The following is a 23,336-nucleotide window of genomic DNA, read 5'->3' as shown; positions in this document are numbered from 1 at the left end:
CAGACGGTGAGATCCAGGTCCTCGTTGGCACCTGGCTCTTCCCAATGGAGAGATAACCCCAGGCCAGCGGCAGCGGCTGCGATTGCTACTGCCCCTCGCCAGGAGCCGGATGTCCAGAGGAAGGCGTGAGGTCCTGGGAGGAAACGCCACGGCCAGCGGAGGAGCCGGCGACATAACTATCGCCCGCCGCCAGCTGCTAAGCCATCGTCCTGACGGTCTGAAGAGAAGAGGAGAGTGCGCGAGCAGCCCTGCTCCTGAGCACCACAAGTTAATGTGTTCAGATCTTTGTGTCTTGGATGCCTCAAAATGCCTTGGTCCTGAGACAAGAGGTGTGCAGCCTGCTCGAAAAAGGAGCTATAGAAAGAGTCCCTCCGAGCGAGCTGGAGAGCGGGTTTTACAGCCACTATTTCGTGGTACCCAAAAGAGATGGGGGACTCCGCCTGATTCTAGATCTTAGGCCCATCAACAGAGAACTCTGCAAGCATCCGATCATGGCGCAAATTCGCCCCGGGGACTGCTTTGCGTCCGTGGACTTAAAGGACGCGTACTTTCAGATTCAGATAGCACCGCATCACAGACGTTTTCTGAGGTTTGCTTTCGAGGGCACGGCGTACCAGTACTCTGTTCTCCCGTTCGGGCTGGCTTTGGCCCCACGCACTTTCTCGATGTGCATGGATGCAGCACTTTCCCCCTTCAGGGCAAGCAGGATGCGCACTCTCAAATATCTGGACGATTAGCTGATTTTAGCTCATTCATGGGATACGCTAGTCAGCAATATAGACACGCTGTTTCGTCACTTGGTGTCCCTGGGGCTATTTATGAACATGCAGAAGAGCATTCTCGCCCTGTGTCAATCTACAACGTATCTGGGAGTGTGCTTCGACTCGATGGAGATGCGAGCCCGTCTCTCGGGAGAGATCGGCGGCCATTTTGTCTTCCCTGCGCCATTTCAGACCGGGCAGCGCTGTTCACTTGTAGGAATTTCAAAGGCTGCTGGGACTCATGGCGTCTGCTTCAGCAGTATGTCATCTGGGCACATGCACATGCGCCCGCTGCAGTTATGGCTGAAATCTTGAGTCCCTTGGACGGCATGGACTTTGGGCCGTTTGCGCATTGTGGTCTCCCGTGACTGCATCGAAGCTCTGAGGGGCTGTGGTCAGAACCTCAGAGCTGGTAGCACATAAACTGCTTGGAGCTGGAAGCGGTATTCTTAGCTCTAAAGGATTTTCAGCCGCAGCTGGAACAACGGCATGTACTGATTCGCACCAACATAAATCACCAAGGCGGCGTACAGTCCAAGGCTCCATCAGAGCAGCGCACATCCCTGGTCTCCTGAACCGTGGGGTGGACATGCTTTCGAGGAAGGGGATTCCTCAAGGAGAGTGGAGGCTGCATCCTGAGTCAGTTCGGATGATTTGGGTCCACTACAGAATAGCGGAGGTGGATTTGTTTGCGATAGAGCTCTTTCACAGCCACCATTCGAGCCTTTAGCATCTATTGGTATGAAGGAGCTATCTCTCAAAACTGCACTTCTTCTTGCCCTCGCTTCGGCTAAGTACATAGGGGATTTACATGCGTTTTCTGTGGACAGCAACTGGACCTGTCTGCCCTGCCTCGTGAGCTCTTCAGTATTTGCATACGATGCATGCTTCACGTCAATTGGCCAGTCAACTAGACTTCAGGAAAGGTTAGAAGGGAAGGCATTCCCGGTAGCACTGCGGTGTCTCGTTCCCGCTCTCAGGGAATCGAGGTTATGACAAAGACCGAAGACGTTTTCCTTTAAGTGCACTTCTCGGACTTTAAAGGTAAGAATAAAACAGTATTCACTCCAATTAACCCATTTTCAGTCACCATTTAACATTTCCCCCTCAAATGCTTATAAACGTGCGATGTTACTGTTACTATCTAAAGCACTTGAAAACAAGGCACATGATTAAGTGACATATCTGTATCATTTTAACACAGCATTGTTTCAAACTGTACACAAAATAGTCCAACTCTATCTACCCCGGGTAAAAAGCAGTGCTGATGTAAAAAGTGGGGTTAAGAAGAATGATGATAACCCGGGCTAATTTCAGTTTTACTGTGCGCTGAAATCTTGGTAACGTTAGTCCTATATCCTAGCTGAAGAGTTTACTGGATTGTAAAGCTGTCCACTTTATTTTTCAATGTGGAAGTAAGCTGTTTTCTGTGAATGTGCGAGACTTCCTGTTCATTAGCCGCTGCAGGGAAATAAGTTAACGAGAAGAATAACAAAGTGCAGTAAACTGTAAAACTGTTTGTACTACAAACTAGTGTGTTCATAATTAAGATAATACATAAAAATAATATGGTAAGACACAGTTTGCAATATCAAGCAGCAAAACAAGCTGTTTTGTACAGCTGAAAAATAGCTGGTAGCAAATGACACCGGAAGCCAGGCCCATTCAATTTACAAATGGCGCCCAGCCGCCCACTCTTACGGTAAAAATAAGGTTATAGGCTATCAGAAAGCTACACATATAAGCTGTACTCAAAACATCAATGGTGAATTCGCTAAATATTAGACATGTTATTTCAGTGCAAAAAAACTGTATATTATTAACAGAAATCCAGCTTAACCACATAATGGCACAGTGCCATGAGTATCTAAATTAAATCACTGTCGTTCTTTACAGAGTAAATAATCTCTGTGTACATGAGACTTATTATAGATTGATCCTTATTTAAAGTAGTCAGCACTAGTTGCAATGGCACAACTAATTTTTTTTTTTGTTAAAATTTAAGATAAATGTCTGTTTGTTTTTTAAGGATTGAGATTTATTCCTGTAGAACAACACAGACAGTGTATGGAAATAAGCAACACTACCTAGTGAATTCACCCCTATGTTAGTGCCTTTTAGTTTCATTTTATAACATTATGGCTGCAACCTGATCCGATAATGAGAACGTGGCTGAATCCAGTGCTGGAATTGATGACAGCTGAACATTTTGACATGGCCTTTGACCGCCGCTGAGTCTGAAGAGCCTGTCAGGAAACAGATGATTCCCCACATCACCATTTACAACTGCTGTTAAATTTAACTCTCTTTACACATGTACTCCAGAGAAAGAGAGACTCTTCACCTGCTTGTTTGCTCTTATTATCACTTTCTCCTTTTCGACTCTGACCTGAAATAGTGGGAAAAAATGAATTGACATGACAGATTATTACATAACAGAGAGATTATGAAAACACCCCCACGGCTTAGTGATGACACACTGAGGTTCATTTTCTCTCCTCTGATGAACTCATATGTCCTCAGGGTGTATAAGGAGCATGTCCTCCCTCTATGTCTTGTTGGGAATATGCTTTTTTTTCAATTCAATAGGTCTCTTTCACTAGTTTTGCATAAACCTGTGAACATTTTCACATAAAAATGATTCATCAACAAGTTCACACGTATATTGTTTACTAAATATTGGATAAAATTTAAATCCAAGTGAATAATGCACTAAAAATGCACTAGTTGGTAAATAAATAAATATGTTTTTATTAATATATGATAATAAAATGAGATACTTATTTTGTATAAATCAACTTATTTATAAATAATAATAGTATTATTAATATATTATGATTCATCAGTAAGTTCACACTTATATTGTTTACTAAATCACTAGCCAAACTCCATGATGGTTTAAAATGTTTATAAATAAATAAATAAAATTATTATTATTATTATTATTATTATTAATAATAATAATAACATATATAATAATATTACATATTATTCATTTTATATAAATAAATAAATATTTATTTTGATATAATATGAATATGTTATGAATCATTAATAAGTTCTCACCTATTGTTTTATAAATATAGGATCAAATTTAAAATAACTGCAAATATACTAACATTACAAGCCAAACTCTTGGTAGGCTTAGGCTTAAGAAAATATACATTTTGATAATATGATAATACTATGCACATATTATACATTATGTTATAAATAATGTATTTATTTTATGCAAATCAATAAATATTTTTTTACAGTCCATAAGAACAAATGGACACAGTGAAAGTTCGGAGAGGAACGTGTGTTACCTGGAAGGTAGGCAAACTGTCTAGGCCAGGAAAATCCTCAATATCACCCGTAGTGATGTTAAAACATGCCCCGTGCCATGGACATCGCACATGCCCTTTTGATAGCACACCTGGAAGAAAATTGTTTTTAAATACACTCTGATAGAGCAATCTGTTTTGCTATTTGATAAAGCTTGTCTAATAGCAGTGTGTTATAAAATCCTCTGAGAGCTATTGGTATCCCAAGCTATGGAATGCAGAGGACCAGGAGTGCTCTACAGGACATCCCTCACCTTTGACCAGTGGAGCCCCATAATGTGGGCACTTGTGTCCCATGGCAAAGAATTCTCCGTGTTCCTTAATGAGCAGAGCACGACCTGCCCCTAAATCCACCTCACGCATTCTGCCAAACACAACATATAAGATCAGCACAGATCTAACATCCAAAACTCAACCCAATAGATGCATTCAAAGGTTACAAAGATGTATATCATTTATGTGGCACCAAAAGGGAGATAATAACTGACATTCAGCATTAAAAAAACGTTCCTATCTTTGATCCCAATCTATATGCTAGGGTATTCTTGAGGTTGCATATGCAAACTTTACTCCAATAAAATGCTCAGTAGAATGAGAATGCCCCTCCCCTTAATACCTCCTGCCACCAACTAGCAATAGTTTGTAGAAAACAAACTGGTTTTGCTGTATTCTAGAATAATAGCTAATTTACTGGCTCGACTTCTTATTTATAAAGGAAATAAATTCAAATTCATCACATTATTTAATGCCTATTAATTAAAAAAAATAATTTATCTTTTTTTCATTAGCTCTAAATAGCACACAGACATGCACTCAAATACAGGAACACGACAATTCGGTATTGTATTGAAATCAAGTACTTACTGTCCATTCTCAAGGTCTTTTACATGGCAGACAGATGCCTCTATGTAATCTCTGTGTTTACGGTGTGGCCGCAGTGTCATGGTGTCCTCGTCTGAACAGTGTCCCAGAGATCCGTTGGGTCTGCATTCTGAAAATGGACTGGCCTTTCCATTAGGAGACATCAGTTCCACCTCTTTCTCTTTGTCCAAAAGAGTGAGCTCAACTTTGACCTCTACTGCAAAAAAAAATTGCTTGATATAAGAAAATAAGACAAAATAATTTCCTATACTTTTTTCTACACAAACTAATTGATTTGTTTGACTAAACGTAAATGGGACCCACTGCCATCTTTAAATATGTTAGTAATTGTTCTTGTAGTGAAAAGACCTGATTTATAAATTCAAGTACATAACAAATACAGTGCTATTTCTGTGCAGAAATGGCAAACCGAGTTCAAACACAGCTTGGAGAAGAACATTGGAAGCTGAAGCGCCATTAATGTACACAGTCTTTATAGAAAGTGATTGTGAAATGTGCTTCCACTACAGTCCGGTCTCACTCTAGCTTTCTCTCTGGCCGGAAAAATGTGCTGAGGGCCTGCTTCTTATGCCTTAATCACACAGGAATTCACACCTGCTGAGTGAAGCTTAATTAAAATCAATGGAAAATCATGCAAGATGACTTGAGCCGGCAGAGGAAAGAAAAAGAAAGAAAACTCGCCTTCTCAGAGCTGGCTGCAGACACTTTGTTTTTTGAGTCAGAACCGGGAAAATAACATCTGCCAGATCATTTGGTGAACATGCGTATCTATAGGTTTCATCAATGAAACCACATTTTCATTCCCGTTCCCTTATTCAGCCTACTAAAAAGAAAAATCTTTGGACATAAATGGCAAGCATTAAATATAAAGATAAGGTGTGTAGACGATTTCAGTCAAAGGGCTTCACTTAAGCAATAGGTCCAGTGCTCTAATATCTACGGTCTAATATTTATTTTATAATATATTCTTATAATCTTATAATATATTCCCACTCTAACTAAAGGTAATCATTTTGATTTTAGTGACAGCTCAACAGACAATGGATTTGGAGTCAGCATACTGCTTCAAAATGAATAAATTGTATTTTTTCAAGCAGGGAAGAGTATGAAATAGTGATTCTTGAATGCTTTATGTTGGTGATTCTCAAAAAACAGTTCCATTTGTGCCTCATTTGTGTCCCCATAATAAAATTTAACAGGATTCAGATTTAGTTGGATTTAGTTTAGTGTGCAATGTGGAAAAATACATTACATAAATACATTAAATGACAAGTATAATAATAAATAATAAAATGCATTTATTTTCATCAGAATATTAACCAGATTATTTACATTTTTATTCATTTGAATTTTCTTTGAAAAATATTTAATTCCTCTTAATTTTTTTTTCTCAACTCAGTTTTTCTGTGATGTATGGAACTTTGTTTCTGCCATGTGATTAAAAAAGGTAAATGTGACATTTTCTCTCACAATTCTGACTTTTTTTCTCGCAATGCTGGGTGTTTTTCGCAATTGTGAAACGTGAACCTGGGCCACAAAACCAGTCATAAGTAGCACGGGTATATTTGTATCAATAGCCAACAACACAATGGATGGGTCGAAATTATAGATTTTTCTTTTATGCCAAAAATCATTAGGATATTAAGTAAAGATCATGTTCCATGAAGATATTTTGTGGATTTCCTACCGTAAATATATAAAAAAAAAAAAAAAATTATTTGTAATATACATTGCTAAGAGCTTCATTTGGACAACTTTAAATATGATTTTCTCAATATTTTTATTTTTTTGCACCCTCAGATTCCAGATTTTCAAATAGTTGCATCTCGGCCAAATATTGTCCTACGCTGAAAAAAATGATTCATTGAATTTACTAATTTTTGTTTAAGGTAAGTGGTTGCAATCAATTTATTTTAGCTACATTTAAATAAACAAATGTAGTTGACTAACTTTCAACTAAATTTATTTAAATGTAGCTAAAATAAATTGTTTGCAACCACTTACCTTAAAATAAATTTTGTATCATTTTTTTCAGTGTATCCTAACAAACAATACATCAATGGAAAGCTTATTTATTCAGCTTTCATGCTGTATAAATCTCCAGGTCACAAATATAAACTTGCAATGATGAGAAGAAAATAAGTATTATGAGATAATTATGAGATACTGAGAGAGGCTTCCATGGTTTGACATGTATTAAAAAAGTATTTTTTAAGTAAAGGTTTAAGTACATATATCAAATTATCATTTTATCTTATCATATTGAATCATATTCATGTAATCAAAATCATAATATTATACAATACTGTTTTTTGAACGATTTTTGAAAGAAGTGAACCGTAATATTGTGGAATTATTATTACAATTTAAAAAACTAGCAATTTAATCAATTCTAATATATAATTTATTCCTCTGATGGCAAAGCTGAATTTTCAGCATCATTACTCCAGTCTTCAGTGTCACATGATCCTTCAGAAATTATTCTAATATGCTGATTTGCTGCTTGCATCACCGACCTCCTGGTAATCCTGTCACTTCAATATTGTAAAACAGTCAAAACAGAATAGATAGTCATAGTCATTTCTTATGTAAGTTTCCAAGCACAGTGACAGATTTCAAAAGGCCACAGTGTCACAGTCCAGCTCGGGCCGTTTCGCCTCTCTCTGCACCCTTTGAAATCCAACACCCATGGTCACACTTTCACAACTGAGTCTTTGGTCAGATGAAAGTCATTTCGGAGCCCCTGAGTAGTACCCCCTCCCCCAGCCGCCATAGAAGAGAAAGAGCAATACATTGTGAAACATTGGAAACCCAACTCATATTGCACTGTCTAATCCTCTTGAACACAGAGCAATTAAGAGCATTAAAATTCCTCCTGCACTAAAGGAAAGCCACATCACAACAGCAGTCAGGGGCCACGTTAACTGACCTATATATAGGTAGAGACACAAGTTGCAATTATTACTGGATTTAATCACCAGGGTGCGCAACACAGACTAAGGGTTTTCTACACAAGAGTGTTCATCACCTGGTTTGGGTTTGGAGAGGCATCCTCCCATGGTGGGCCCGGAGTGAAGCCAGGTGGCCCGATGAGAGGGAAGCCCAGGGTGGGTGTTAGCGGGGCTAGGCCGATCAAACACACAGGGTGGGCCGCTGGACCTGGATAAGGTAGAGGCAGCGCTGCAGGGGGGATGTTTGGGCCTGTTGGGCCCACACGGCCATCTCAGAGATCAGCGACTGTACATAATACACAGCCTGAGAAAAGACAACATATAGAAAAGACAACATATAATTGTTGTAAATCTAATTTACAGATTCATCTAATTCGCAACTGCTTTGCTATCATTGACCAGTGTTTTGGGGGCTGAGGTGCTGGTGCCCCAAACTTGCTTAACCAGCAGGACTTTTTTGACCAAACATCTTTATCAGGTTAGTTTTACTGGTGAGCAAATCCACCTTACCAGGCAAACATTTTAATACAATGCATTTAATACAATTATTCCAGTTAAACTTTTTGATAAGTTAAAAAGTTACATCTCTGCAACGTTAAAGTAGGACGACAACCTAAAGGCATTATTAAAAAATCCAATCAAAGGCTTTTTTTCTTAAGACAGCTTAAAAAGTTTAGCGTATCTAAAGTTGGTATGTTCAGTTTTTTATAGAGCTGTCATTGAAAGCATGCTGACTTTCTCACTTATAGTGTGGTTTGGTTGCTCCACAGCTCAGCAGAGAAGTCAGATTTGTAATATTACTTGGGCTGCTTTGAAAATTATTGGTTGTGATCTTCCCACTATTGATGAGATCTATGTCTCACGTTTGCAGAAAGAAGGTTTAACAATCCTGAAAGACCCCTTACATCCAGCCAGACACCTCTTTACGCCTCTTCCTTCAGGCAGACGCCGAATTAAAACTAAGTCTACACGTTTTCTGAACAGCACTTATTGTAGGATTGTTCATGCTCTTAATTCCTCTATCTAAGCATGTGCATTTCACTCCTTGTAATTGATAGGACATGCATGTATAGTTGGATTTATGTATGTGTATGTATTTATGTATGTATTTTAATGTATGTTATTATTGTTGATGAGCTCACCAAGCAAATTCCAAACAACTAGGGTGTTTGGCAATAAATAAATAAATAAACATCTGCCCATTTACTGCCCATTTATTTCCCCCCCGCAAGGCCAATGTCAATTAATAGCTGACAAAAAAAAGTGTCCACTGCACTAATCATGACTATGTCCAGACATCAGAATAACATTTGTTTTCTAGACAACTTTTACCAACTTCGCATTGGGTGCATATCATTTCAGTACACAAAAGCATTGGAAATACACAGGTCCACTTTCTATTTGCTTTTTTACTATTAAATTTACTGATAAAAGTTTGAATTTCAAAAATCTATTTGGTCATTTTTTTGCAGTGAGGTCATGTCACCCAGGTTTGCTAAAGACTGGACTTGCTTGTAGTAAAATAAATAAAATAAAATATATAATTCAGTCATGAAACTTTAGATGGTGCAGGCTGACGGGTTGTTAATGTAACTGACGATATTCAGAGAGTTAAACGACTTGACACAAGCTAATTGGTTCATGTTGCATATGCAGCCAATGAGCTTACTGCCTTGCATTTATATGACTGGCTAGCAGTTACTTGAGATTCCTGCAGCACGCTTTCAGAGTTTCTCTGAAATCCTCCACCTTCCCCAGCTCCACTTGTATAGATCTGCTACGGGTTATTTTTATGCTATTTGTGTTGCAGCAGTGTCTTAAATACTCACGGCACTGTATCGCCATATGCATTGGCAGAAGCAAATTCCTGTACTTAATCTACTAGTCCTGTACTATAATCTACAGCAATAACCAGCAGCAGCAGCAATTCAGCAGCAGCGTTGCAGATCCATTCTGCCAAGACCAAATATATTAACATTGTCATATCCATCACCATGCTAAAATCGTCCGAGAGTTGTCATGATTGAAATAAAATAAAACGTAAGTAAAATTTAAGGCAGGAGGCAGAAAACAAATTCATGTCATTTGCACAAAGCATGACTGATTTTAGAGTTTAATAGGTTAGGGTACTTTTAATTTAACTTTTTCTTTTTTCCTAGCCAAATTTGGACAAGTTTGTACATTCAAAGTTAAAATTCATTTGCATTCAGTCATTTAGCAGGTGATTTTATCAAAAGCAACTTACAAATGAGGAAAATAGACCAATCAAAACCAACAAAAGAGCAAAAATTTTATTTTTGGTGAAATAATAAAATTCAGTGCACAAAAGATACTTCATTTGCTCCACTTCCATTTGCTGTCTTTACCTGTAATTTTCTACTGGCATGTTACTCAAAGTTTTAAATGTCAAAAATTCATTTGGTCATTTTTGGTCATGTAACCCAAATTTGTCTAAGACTGGATGAACTTTGCAGGTGCAGAATATATACTGTATTTAATATATATAGAGAGAGAAAAAGAGTCATGGACATGGATAGAGAGAGATTTATAGATATATGAACATTAAAATAATAATAATAATAATAATAATAATGAAATAAAAAGCATAATGAAATTAAAATAAAATTAGTGACTAAAATTAGGATGTAGGCAGAAAACATTCCCACTGAGTCACTGTCCATGACTAATTCACCTGCCTCCCTTTGAACATGCAGCAATTCAGCTATTTAACAAACAGTCTTCAGATGATTATGTCAAGGCTAATCAAATGCAAATGTTGTAAAAGTGTAGATGATGATGGGAACTCAGCCAGCCAACAAAATGCAACATTAAGGTCAAACGGTTCATATCAACTTACTATCGTTTTATCGCAAATAGCCCTTGGGTTCAATACCCTTGCTGCTAATGCAAATCAAGAAAACTGCACGTTTGACATTGATCTATGATGTCTGTGTCCATGGTGAGTGGGATAGTGCATTCAGAAGCCCCTTTTGAGAAATGCAAGAATCCAGGGGTGGGGCAGGAACACAACTGGCCCTGTTAGAGAAGTAATACTAAAGGTCAAAGTATAATGTAATTTCTCAGATCCGAGTTTGCTGTGACTAAAGATATATTTTTAAAGCAAAGAATATGTTTAGACAAAGAAACGAAATGGTCAAAACGAATATGTATGTGTTTGCATGTTTGTAGGAGAGACAGAATAAGATCAGGAAGAACAAAATGTGTGTGCTTACATATGCATGTGCATGCATCTTAAACACACCAACTCTAATTGTTCTCAGTTTTCCACTTAAATCTTGTTTCAGCCCTTTCCCAGAGTTAACCATTACCTTCACTGATATATGTACTGTACTTTCACTAATACTTTCACAGCCTTCAAAGTACTCTCTGTTTACCCAAAACCTTTTTACTTTTTCTGCTCAGGAGGACAAAACGGGCTTAAAAATTAAAATCACAGATTTCAGCCTCACATAACTTGAGCTTAAATGCTTCAGCATCGGGGTCTTAGCTCAAGAGCCACTTGATATTCACATCACACCCAAAGGTCTGTGAAGTGGCGAGTAAAAAACAAAAGTTTGCCTTAATTAAGGAAAGGAAATGTTCCACAAACAAAACAGGAGCAGAAGCACCAAACTTTGGGAACCTTTAAAACACAAGCTTTGAGAGCTGTTACATAAAATATATTTAATGATCATCTGGTTGTGGTGCACATTTTGAAGCAAATCACATAAAAAGGTGAAAAAGAAACAGAATGAAAAGAAGTTACTCTCTTGGCACTAAATTCTCCTCTCATCTCTCTCAGAGCTCTGCCTTGTTTATGGTATTTAGAGATGCAGCATGAAAAACACATACTTTAAACAATCCCAAAAGCATCACCAAAATGGACTGCCTGCAACAAACAGCAAAAAATAGACCGCCTCCCTCTTCCTGCTGGCAGAAAAGAGCCATTTCTGCTATTCCTGAAGAATTTATGAAAATCTCCATAGCAACTGTGAATCTGTCTATAGAAGCTGTGCACAATGCATTATGGTTTATGGCTTACATGACGGTAAATAAATAAAGTGGTAATTTTGTTCCACCCTCTCTCGCTCTTTACTATACTTTACTATAATATATAAGAATACATTTATCAAATAATAAACCTACATCTCACTAAAAGCTAGTACTATTCTACAGTCACAATTCACCCCAAGTGTTCTCAAAAGTTCTCTTTTAAATTCAAATTCTCATTACAGCCTTTGTTTAAGTTGTTGTGTGTAATTCTCTTATATTCTAATATATTTTACATTAAAATTAGCAAATAAAGGCAGTGTAACAAATACTACATATGAATAATAAATTATTTTTTGTAATGAGAATGAGATTTTAATGCATTACAGTAATATTAAATAGAGAGGAAATCATGCTTAAGTGTCAAATTCACAATGCAAAAAAAAAAGCAAAATTTGAGTCAGACATTTCCTTAATATGTTGCAACATATTAAACCTTATTTGCCTGTTACAGTACTCTTTATAAGCAGAGGCTATTAACCGTACAGCATTGCCACATTGCTTGCTTACATTTTAGTGAATCATGTATCAACTTCTTTTTTGGATCAACTGCTGGACTTTCTGGGCAATCGGGCATCAAGCCCTTAATATTTCACTTTTTCCCCTAAAAGTAGGTTAATCAGATTTTCAGTTTTTACAACATACGACACAGGTCTCCTTCTTGCATACTGTTGCGTCTATCCACAAGCCAAAAGCAAAAACTCTTTGCGGTAAACAGGCTGTCCGCCTCACTACCTTCCCTATATGTATATATACAGACATAGAAAGTACATATGTAGAGTTCATTTGCAAAAACAGATAACTCTGTTTTTTAACAATTTTCAAAAATCATGTTTTTCATTGTGCATTCCAATTAATCTCAATCAAACTGCAGGTGGGTTATTTTGATTAAGTAAAAATAACTAACAAATACAGCTAACTAACACAATTAAACAATAAAAACATGATAACATAATAAAAAACATGATTTTTGAAAATTAAAAATTTAGTTTCTGCAAATAAACTCTTCATATATAGTAGCACCTAGCAGCTGGGTTATGTAGGGGGTAAAAAAACAAACCACAGGTGCATTATTTCCACATATGAAAGAGGAAAATTAAATAAAGGGGACAACCCAAAGAAAGAGCTCTTTAATATCTTAATTGTTTAGACTGCAGTCAGATTTTGGCTAAAAGCATCTGTTAAATGCATACATGTAAATGCCAGATTAAAGGGAGACTTTTGTTTAATCTCACATGTGCTTTATCAGACATCTCAGTATCTCAGATTGTACTCAGATATGCCAAGATACCAAATCAAATTTAGCCAAAATCAAATTATCTTGGTAATGATGCTTATATATAGCAATGAAAATCTATTGCTCTAATCTATTACTGGAAAGTATGCTGACATTACAGCAGTACATAACATTCTGAACTTCATCTAAAACAGCATTTTTAGAACTATATCATGCATGCCATTTTAATTCATTCATTCAATTAAAAATATACAAAGTGAAATCATATTTTTTGTAAAAAATAATATTTATCACACCACAGGACTATGTAAAATTAAACAGTGAAGGTAAACAGCTGATTACAATGGTGAAAAAAATCAAAAATATATCGTTTGTTTTCATTTTTCATAAACACTCCTGTTCAAAGGTTTCTTTAATCAAAAAATCTTGAAAAAATGCATCACAGGTTCCCCGAAAACATTAAGCAGCACAATGCTTTCAACATTGATAATAATAATAAATGTTTCTTGAGCAGCAGATCAGCATGTTAGAATGATTTCTGAAAAATCATGTCACGCTGAAGACTGCAGTAGTAATGTTGCTGAAAATTCAGCTTTGCATCACAGAAATAAATTACATTTAAAATATATTAAAATAGAAACAGCTTTTTCAAATGACTGTTTATACTATATTTTTGTTCAAATAAATGCAGCCTTGTTATAGGAGTGTAAAATGCATCTTTCAAAAACAGCAAAAAATCTTTCTGACCCCAAATTTTTGAACAGTAGCATATATTATGACCCTGAATACTGATGTTGTTCTGTTTCTGATGTTAATCTGTACGTCAAATATTGTCCCATTTGTCAGAAATTTTAGGAGATATAGTCGATAGTCCATTAAGTCTGAACAACAATGATCAGTAATATTTTCTTATGGCAGTGTTCAGGACAAACACCGTCTCTCGCAGGATCATTATTGATCCCGCAGGCTTTCATTTTCTACCCCTGCTGTTCCACCAAATCGTTCTGACAGTTGCAAGTTACAGCTCTACTCACAATACTGCAATGTAGCAGCAAAGCTGGCCTAAGACTGCATTATAACAGAAGCTCTGGCCCACCATCTAAAGCCATTTCATTAAAACGATTCCAAACAAACAGCCTGCAAAAGCATTTTCTCTCCTCCTGAAAGCCTTGAGGAGACAACCTACACAAGCACAACTGTCCACAATCTGAGCAACGACTGACTGCCCTGGCCAATGACAAAAACAATATATGACAGTCAGTCACCTACTGTATGATCACGCATGTCTCTCATCCATCCTTCTGTTCAGCTGCCAAGAACTGGAAATGTCCTGTTATGTCATCAAGTAAATTTGAGTGAATGCTGAACTAGACTTGTAAGTTTGTCCCCTTCCCACACCCACAACGTCGCCTCCACCAGCGTGCACGTGCACACACACACACACACACACACATACAAACGTTATCACCTGAACTCTGACTGACACGCGAGTACAAAGGCAGCGCTACACAGTGATGTGTGTCCTATAGCCATGACATGAGCACTGGATGGTTTCAGCAACTACGTAACTCCACAGGTGGAAGCATGTGTCAGCAGTTAGACTGTAGATACATGACAGCACTGGTTTTATCACACGGTGTCAATCATTCATTCAGTCAGAAAACAATAAAAAAATTCAATCAGAAAACAATAAAAAAAAACAGTGAACAACACAGCCGAGTGCCATCTGAGAATTCAAACTGAAATTCAAAGAAATTCATATACAATAAGAGTCATTTTTTTTACAATTTGCCAAGACAAACTTTCAATGATGACTTGTCTCGAAGTATAAAAGTTTAAAAAGTCTTTTTTAAAGAAATTTATACTCAAATTGAAAACAGTATCATACTAATAAGCAATGTTTCTTAAGCACCAAATCAGCATATTAGGATGATTTGTGAAGGATCATGTGACACTGAAGACTGGAGTAATGATGCTGAAAATGTATTCTTGCATCACAGTAATAAATTAGTTAAAAATACATTAAAATGGAAAACCGTTATTTTAAATTGAATAATAATTATTTTTGAATATAAGAGACCTTTCAAAAACATTAAAAAATCTAACTGATTCCAAACTTTTGAATGGTACTGAAGGCCTACTTGATTTTTATATTATATACTTCTTCGTATTTTAGAAATGATCTTTTAATTACCGCTTCAGGTACCTATACAAAATACTCCAGTAAATTCTAACCAATAAAACAAAAAATGATAATAATAATAATGCAATGAGACAAGTAAATGAAACTTTAGTTGCTCTCGGATTGTTCTCCTGAGAAAAAGACCCCAGCAATCTCACATTCGTCTCAAAAGAAATGAATGTCTCAAACTGAGCCCAGCATTACCAAGATACCAAATTCTGAAATCACAGGTCAGAACTCAAAGGTTTCTCATTAAATTCATCCAAGGTGACAGATCTTCTCAAAACCACCAAACAAGTAACCTCTACACATTAAAAACGTCCTTTTGCAATGATATTTTGAGTCTAAACTTGACTGGCAGATAACGTTTTACTGACCAGCATCTGAAAAAAATATATATATCCCTTGAGGCGAATTTGATGCTCAAACAAATGACACTAGAGTCAATGCAAACCAAGATTGCAGAAGTTGTCAACATTCCCTAAGTAAAAAATGGCTTCTGGTTAAACATTAGGCCATTTGCCCTGATCTCAAGATGATAAAGTGTCTCCTGATCGAAGGAAGATAATTTAGAGTACGAGCACTCACAACAAAGCAGAACCGCACTTAATGTTTGACAGCCTTCACCCTGCTCTCTCCTGTTTCCATTCAATGATACCTGTCCCTAGTTTTATTCCACAACACAGTAAACCAGTTGCACTGAAGCCCAGCTGTTTGATCAACATGCTGTGGGAATACAGGCAAAGCATCACAGCATTGTTTGAGTGTTTACACTAGAACATTCACATGTACCCTCAGTCAGGGATGTCATGTACTGTAAGCAGTAATGCTGTTTTTAGCTGAATGGATGTGCTTTACAAGCAAACAATGACGTGTTTGCAAGAATTTAGACTTGCTTGTCAGGAAACACCATACTGATTATACTGATTCCTGATTATTATTAATGATGGCCTGTGATTCTCATTCCTATCAAATAAAAAATATATTGCATTTATGACAGGGCGCTCATCTAACAATAAAATAATAATAATAATTCAGAAATGTATGCATTTGGCAGATGCTATTATCCAAAGCAACTTACGAAAGAGGAACAAAAGCAGTTCGCCAAGGAGCCAATAATATTCGGAATAAATCTTATAGATCTTATAGAAAAATAGCTCTTTTCGGTAGTCCAGCACACAAAGGGCCCCTTTTAAAGAACAATGTCTGAGCGATAAAAATTTCCTTTGTTAATCCCCAAAACTACAATAGCAGTCTAGAGTTGTAGTGAGATGTAAAGAGGCTTTTGTTTGACTTTAGTTTATCACGTCGAGCTACCACAGGATTATTACAGTGCAAATGAAATTCAAATATTGGCTTACAGCTAATCAGATTCCTCATTAGGAGCTCTGAAAAGAAGAAAAAAATCATGACCTGATAGTGGCCTTCTGACGTCTTCTGATATTTGACATGTGTTTTACATGCTCCTTGAATTCAGCTGAAAGTATTGTGACCTGCTGTAAGTCTTTTCAATAATCAGAAGTTCACTGAAGTTCAACACTGATCTGGTTGTGGAATTTAGACGCTAACCTTTAGTACATTGTGGGTTAAGGCACATACTCATAATTCTAGCTGTTACTTTAACAGTCAAAGCAAATGGTGTTTGAAAAGTATTTGGTCAAAATGTTCAAATACACCATATAGAAACTACATTATTTCTATTTTTTTTTTTTTTAATAAACCACTGGTAAACAAACAGATTACAATTTGCAGTTTAAGCCTGAACATTCATGGGAGAAATCTTGATATATCCTTCAATTCTTTCAGAATCCTTCAAGATTTTGTTATAGTGTTAAGCTCAGCAGTACTTTAATATCTCTCGCATGTTCGATACACTGATAAATATTGGAGGAGAATTTACTTTAAATCTTTTTTCACACAGAAATAGCTAACAATTTCACAAATAATTATAAACAAATGACAAGTAACACATGACATTTTGAAGTACACAATCAATCAGTCAATCAATAATTGGTATAATATGTATAAATAATTGGTGTATAAAGCATTTTCACTAAATAATTACAGGAAATGGAAAGTAACACATGAAATGAAATTATAATCATACTTGGAAAACATGCTCCAATAATCTTTATATTAATTATTTATTAATATATATTTATTATTAAATCTTAATTTAATAGCCTAAATATAAATGTATATATTACAAGAAAACTGACTATAGAAATTTCCAAATTTCCACAACTTTCAAGAAAAAGTATGCCTTTTCCATGCCTGGAAATCATAGTTTTAAAATTCCTTAATATTTCTGTTTTTCATGATTGTGGGGAAATACACTGTAAAGAATAAGTTTTTCTTCTACAAAATATCACATTTCATTGAACGTTACATGCCATTTGTATGTGAAATTTATTAGCAATTTCAGAGTAAAAACGAAACTTTTTTTTTTCAGTGTAGAAAGAAAAACTGATGCTGAGATAGATGGAGAGAACTAAAGTTTACTTAAGTTCATCCATCATCTGAGATCTCAATGCACCACTACAATACTCCAACGTTGTGGACCTCAAATCTGCACCAATCTACTGTACCTGACCAAACAGCTTCGCTGTGCAAAATTCAGCCTCAGATGTCACACGTACGGAGCTTTCTTTTATCTTATCTGCTAGCAGAAGTTCATTAAATCTGATAAGACACAGCTCCATGCGCTAGCAGATTACAATCTGAATTGCATAACATTGCCAAACTGAGAGTTAATGATCTCTACTGACCTGGTCCGGTCTAAATCAGGTGTGCTCAGAGTTTTCTGCATAAGGCCAGAGGTGTGGAAGCTGCTGAGATGTCACTAGGTATCCAGTCTGATGTTATCTGTGGAGCTGGATTGGTGTTATTCCTCTTTCCTATGGAGAATTCCAGAGCGTAGCACTCTCCTCTCCTGCCTCCTCCTCACGCTTTTACTGCAGTAGCCCAAGATCAAGGCACAGTCCCACCACAAACCTCTGACACACACACCAGAAAGCAGAGGCACTTGTAAGAACCGCTCTCTCTTACTCTCTCTCTCGCTCCGCTTTGTGCTTGTCTTTCATAAACACCCTCTCTTTTTACCCCTTTCTTTCTTTTTTACTCACTCCTGCTCTCTCTCTCTTGCTCTCTCTCTCTCTCTGGCGGAGGTTGGGGTTGCAGCAGCTGGACTCTTGCCAGTAACTCAGCTGTATGCAGTATTGATGGAGTTGCTCAGGGATGCTAACACAGCATGAATTTTCCCAGCGCTCCACTTTCCCTTTCGCTCTTCACCACCTCCGTCGCTCCTTTTTGTCACTCCCCCAACCTATCAGTCTGCTTCCTTTGGTTGACTGCTATCTAAATCACTCTGTTCCTATGATCTCTTTTATTCTCCTTAGTTTTATTGAGCTTGTTCTCTCTCAAATGTATTACGCTGTGGGTCTAAGTTGCGATTAAGCAGATCAAATCTCAGGTTCTTGCTTCATTACTGTATATGCTGCCCCTGTGGATGATCTTTCTACAGATGGGGGAGTCGTGAGGGAGTATTGGCCTAATGGTTAGTTAGACAGTCGGACTCGTAACCTAAAGGTTGTGAGTTCGATTCTCAGATCCGGCAGGAATTGTAGGTGGGAGGAGTGAATATCCAACACTCTCTCCACCCTCGATACCATGACTGAGTTTCCTTGAGCAAGGCACCGAACCCCCAACTGCTCCCTAGGCGCTGCAGCATAAATGGCTGCCCACTGCTCCGGGTGTGTGTTCACTGCTGTGTGTGTGCACTTTGGATGGGTTAAATGCAGAGCACAAATTCTGAGTATGGGTAACCATACTTGGCCACATGTCACGTCACTTTTTCATTTTCAGATCATTAGCGCTCATTAGTGGCGCTTACTAAGACTATCACTATTATTTTTGCACATACTTAGGTTTAGGAATTTGAATGAACCTTTAATCCTAAGTAATGGTTAAATGCAGGTGGTTTTCCCATCCTATAATCTATGTGCTACGGAATTAAAAGTTTGTTGTTGAAAATAGGTGTGCTACAATTTTGTAATTAAGAGGATTTTCAGCTGATGAATAATAAAAAAGGGCTCTGACTTTGGCCATAACTTAGAACACCCTAGCATACTAAATAAATACTACATACTAGTAACAACTAGTAACAGCGATCTGTCACGACGCGTTATAGAGCCACAAAACGGTACTTATTGTTTGAATTTCTTTTAAAAAATGACAAAATTTGAAAGCTAAGACTTTGTTTTATACCAACAGTAACATTCTCAGTCTTGTCTATCGGCACGTTGTCAGTGTCCTCTTTCCACCTCAATGTATTTATCACTGTGTGAGAACATGATGTGTGGCACGAGAGTGACATGGCTTGTCGGACATCTTTACAAAGGGTCGGTTGCACACAAACTGCATTGCAGTCATTTCCAATTTATGGCCAGTCGACCAGTACAACTCTGACTAAAAGCCACCAGAACACTATAGAAACTGCATAGCGACACACTAAAACTATTTAGAACACCCATACAACTGTCTGCTGTGGCAACATGCTTAAAACCATCCAGAAAACTGAGAAAACTGCATACCAACATTCTAAAACCACCTAGAATACCACAGTAATTGCATAGCACTGCTTTAAAATCAATCTCAACACCCAGCATAGCTATGTACTTAAAACCTCCCCTAAACACCCTAAGCACTGCATGGCATCATGCTAAAAAAACACCCAGAATACCCTAGTATCTGCATAGCAATACACTAAAACCAATTAAAACACATAAAAACTGTGTAGCCGTACACTAAAAACCAACCAGAACACCCAAACTACATAAGACACGAAAGCCAATCAGAACACCCTGACAACACAGCGACATTCTAAAAACAATCAGAAAACCCAAGTAACTACATAGCCATGCATTAACAAAACACTCTAACAACTGCATAGCAATGTGCTAAAAATCACCCAGAACACCCTAGCAAACATCTACCTCTGTAGCAACTATGCACTAACCTTAACAACAAACCCTAATGTAAACATCTAGATCTATTCTCCATCATGTGAGTCTGACTGCCTTTGAAAAAGATGTCTGACGATACTTACAGTCTAATTATTATTGAAAGGGTCAATGAGGCTCTTTTTGCTGTGCTCATCACAAAGAGGAACCTCTCTGATTTCATATTCATTAAATATGCTGTCGGATCAGAGAACAGGACGCTTCATTTCAGGAGAGACTGTGACTAAACCTGAAATGATGATTCACTGATTAAAGCTGTTCTTTCCACTTAGATGCAAACAACAGTTTCACAAAAACAAAATGTTTGTCACAATGCATTAAGGCAGCAGTAAATAACAACCAATGCATTAGTGATTCAGTCTTGCACCAGCAGTCTGTTTTTACTTCAGTCGTCTGACATCTCTGCAGCTGCCAGCAGGTACAATCAAACTTACCTCCATCAGCAAGTAAAGATCTTGGTAGAAGATCTACTTGTGAGGCCCTCTGCTGGCAATGGAGGAAAGACACCAAAGATTAGAGGTGAAGAGCTGAGGAAACATCACCTCAAGGATAAAAGGACAAACACGATAAATCATTTCAGGAGGCACTCATTCCCTTCATCAGACATGGCCTTTCCCAGTGCACAGAGCCATACAGGTCACAGCATATTATATAGAAGATCACAGATCTGATGAATTATGAATTAGCCTTATTCTGTGTTATGAATCTTAATGGCTTTTTCCTGTAGATGTGCTTTTCCTGCTGGTTTCAACCCCTGTGGAAGAATCAATAGCTTTAGATTTAAGGACACAATTACTTATTGATAAGGTTAGCACCTGGATGGATAGTGACAATAAATCATTAGTATTTTTGTTTAAAAATGCAAACGTGAGAAATATTGGCGAGTTTAAGAAACCCATGAGTACAATCAAATTTAAAATCTATCAGTTATGATAACACATTAGATTAGATATCATTTTATTAATATAACACAGGAATTTAAAAAGAAAAAATTATATATTTTTTTGTATTTATTTATTTTTAATTCCTGTATTATATATATATATACTGTACACCACCATTCAAAAGTTTGGGTCGGTAAGGTTTTTTAGATTTTTATGGTCACCATTTTATGGCTGCATTTATTTGATCAAAAAGTAATAGTAATAATGTGAAATATTATTAGAATTTAAAATAACTGTTTTCTATTTAGATAAATTTTAAAATGTAAGTTATTCTTGTAATGGATTTTCAGCATCATTACTCCAGTTTTCAGTGTCACATGATCCTTCAGGAATCATTCTAATATGCTGATTTGCTGCTCAAGAAATATTTCATATCATTGTAAACACTTGTTGTGCTGCTTAATATTTTTGTGAAAACTGATACATTTTTCATGATTCTTTGATAAATAGAAAGTTTGAAAGGATTATAAAAATGGTTATAACAGTATAATTGACTGATGATGACAGAACATCATCAAATGAACACTGTCTGATTCTAGTGCACACTTTTTAACACAATTTAACACCTTTATCTCTGCAGCTAAGATGTGCTTTCAGATATTAACAAGGGATGATATCAGCAGTTAAGCACTTAACATCTGTATATGGATGTATGCTCACTGACTGCAGGCCAAAGGCACACCCTCTCTTCATTTGTACCCGCTGACCTCCGTTTCACAGGAAACTCTTATCTGAACTCCACGCTAGATGACTTTCACTGGCAAGATTAGCCGAGCGCTAAAAGGTAGCGTGCCTGTCCTAGACAAGAAAAAAGAATTCATTGTTTCCAACTTCTGCTTCAGCTGTGGTCTGTCTCTCCTTATATGTCTTCATTTCCTTTATACTTGTTTTAGCCTTGTCTATACAGGCTACACAATGTTTGCTATCTCAAAAACACTTCACAACAGAGGAATGGAGGCGTTTGGAGTGAGGTCTAATCAAATTATACACTTTTATTTAGCTTATCCTCATTCATCCATCAATTTATAAAACTCTTGGCTTGATTTAACAATAATTCAACATAAACATGTTCAATCAATAACTGACTTCATTATGCTTAGGGATATTCATCCTCACGTCGCTCTGAAACTTAAGACTTTCTTTTTTCTGTGGAACATAATAGAAAAACATATAAGAAGATGGAATGGCAGAATTGTAAATGGGTGAATTATCTCTAAGAACAAATCTTTTACCTTTAAAATGTTTTCAGTTAATTTCAGTTTTATGATTATGCACAGAATATAGATCCCAAAATATAATTACAAACAACACATACTATATTCTCAATTGGAAAAGCTTGCATTACAGCATTAACCATAATTGGCAATGCTACCATTGATAAAACGTACTGTTGATAATAAAAAAAGCGTCAAATAATGCACACACAAATAAAATAAAATAATAAAATAAAACTAAACTAAACTAAATAAAAGCAAATAAAATAATATATATATATATATATATATATATGTATATATTTTACTATACTAGTTTAAATGTTTTTAAATCTATACCAATAGGCCACTGATTTCTTTTCCAAAGAGTGCTTTGAAAGTCTCCTGACAGCTTCAGAAAATGTGAATAATTCTGTCCAAATGCTTCCAAATCATGCATAACGTTAATTGAGTTTTCGGTCCAATGCATCATCAGTGCAAATAAATCAGCTGCCATCCCGTACAACCCTTACAAACAAGATTTTGAGAGTTTTAGTATTCTTTAGGCTAACAGCTCCCAAATCTCTCAAGTCTGCAGAGATTGATTCTTATGTAAAAGACCTGAAGCATTACTAAAAGTATAATTTAGCTCTCAAGGGGATGAATAAATATTTTTAAATCACCAAGCAAGTAATTCCTCTGACTGCAATCAAATTGCAAACGAATTCAATATTTCATGGTAACCGTCTGGCATGTTTGTTTAGTAAAGCTTAGTTGCATCTTTGAATA

General features: G+C 36.6%; 1 protein-coding gene across 2 annotated transcripts in view; it reads right to left on the bottom strand.

The window, feature by feature from the left end:
* Positions 1–18,401, bottom strand: part of LOC131541509 (apoptosis-inducing factor 3) — a 28,172-nt gene extending 9,771 nt beyond the window's left edge. The window contains exons 1-7 of one of the 2 annotated variants that reach the window (XM_058777278.1): positions 18,158–18,401; positions 7,998–8,224; positions 4,952–5,165; positions 4,342–4,451; positions 4,070–4,179; positions 3,106–3,150; positions 2,911–3,007 (exon numbers count right to left, since the gene is read on the bottom strand). In XM_058777278.1, coding sequence (XP_058633261.1) covers positions 2,911–3,007; positions 3,106–3,150; positions 4,070–4,179; positions 4,342–4,451; positions 4,952–5,165; positions 7,998–8,028 — 607 coding nt within the window. In that variant the 5' untranslated portion in view covers positions 8,029–8,224; positions 18,158–18,401. The remainder of the gene's footprint in view (positions 1–2,910; positions 3,008–3,105; positions 3,151–4,069; positions 4,180–4,341; positions 4,452–4,951; positions 5,166–7,997; positions 8,225–18,157) is intronic. The other variant, XM_058777279.1, reaches the window with a different exon arrangement.
* Positions 18,402–23,336: the final 4,935 nt, after the last annotated feature.

The sequence above is a fragment of the Onychostoma macrolepis genome, chromosome 05 (genome assembly GCF_012432095.1).
Source record: "Onychostoma macrolepis isolate SWU-2019 chromosome 05, ASM1243209v1, whole genome shotgun sequence".
NCBI lineage: Eukaryota > Metazoa > Chordata > Actinopteri > Cypriniformes > Cyprinidae > Onychostoma > Onychostoma macrolepis.
The sequence above is the reverse complement of the archived record's forward strand: the minus strand, read 5'-3'. Positions and strand labels throughout refer to the sequence as shown.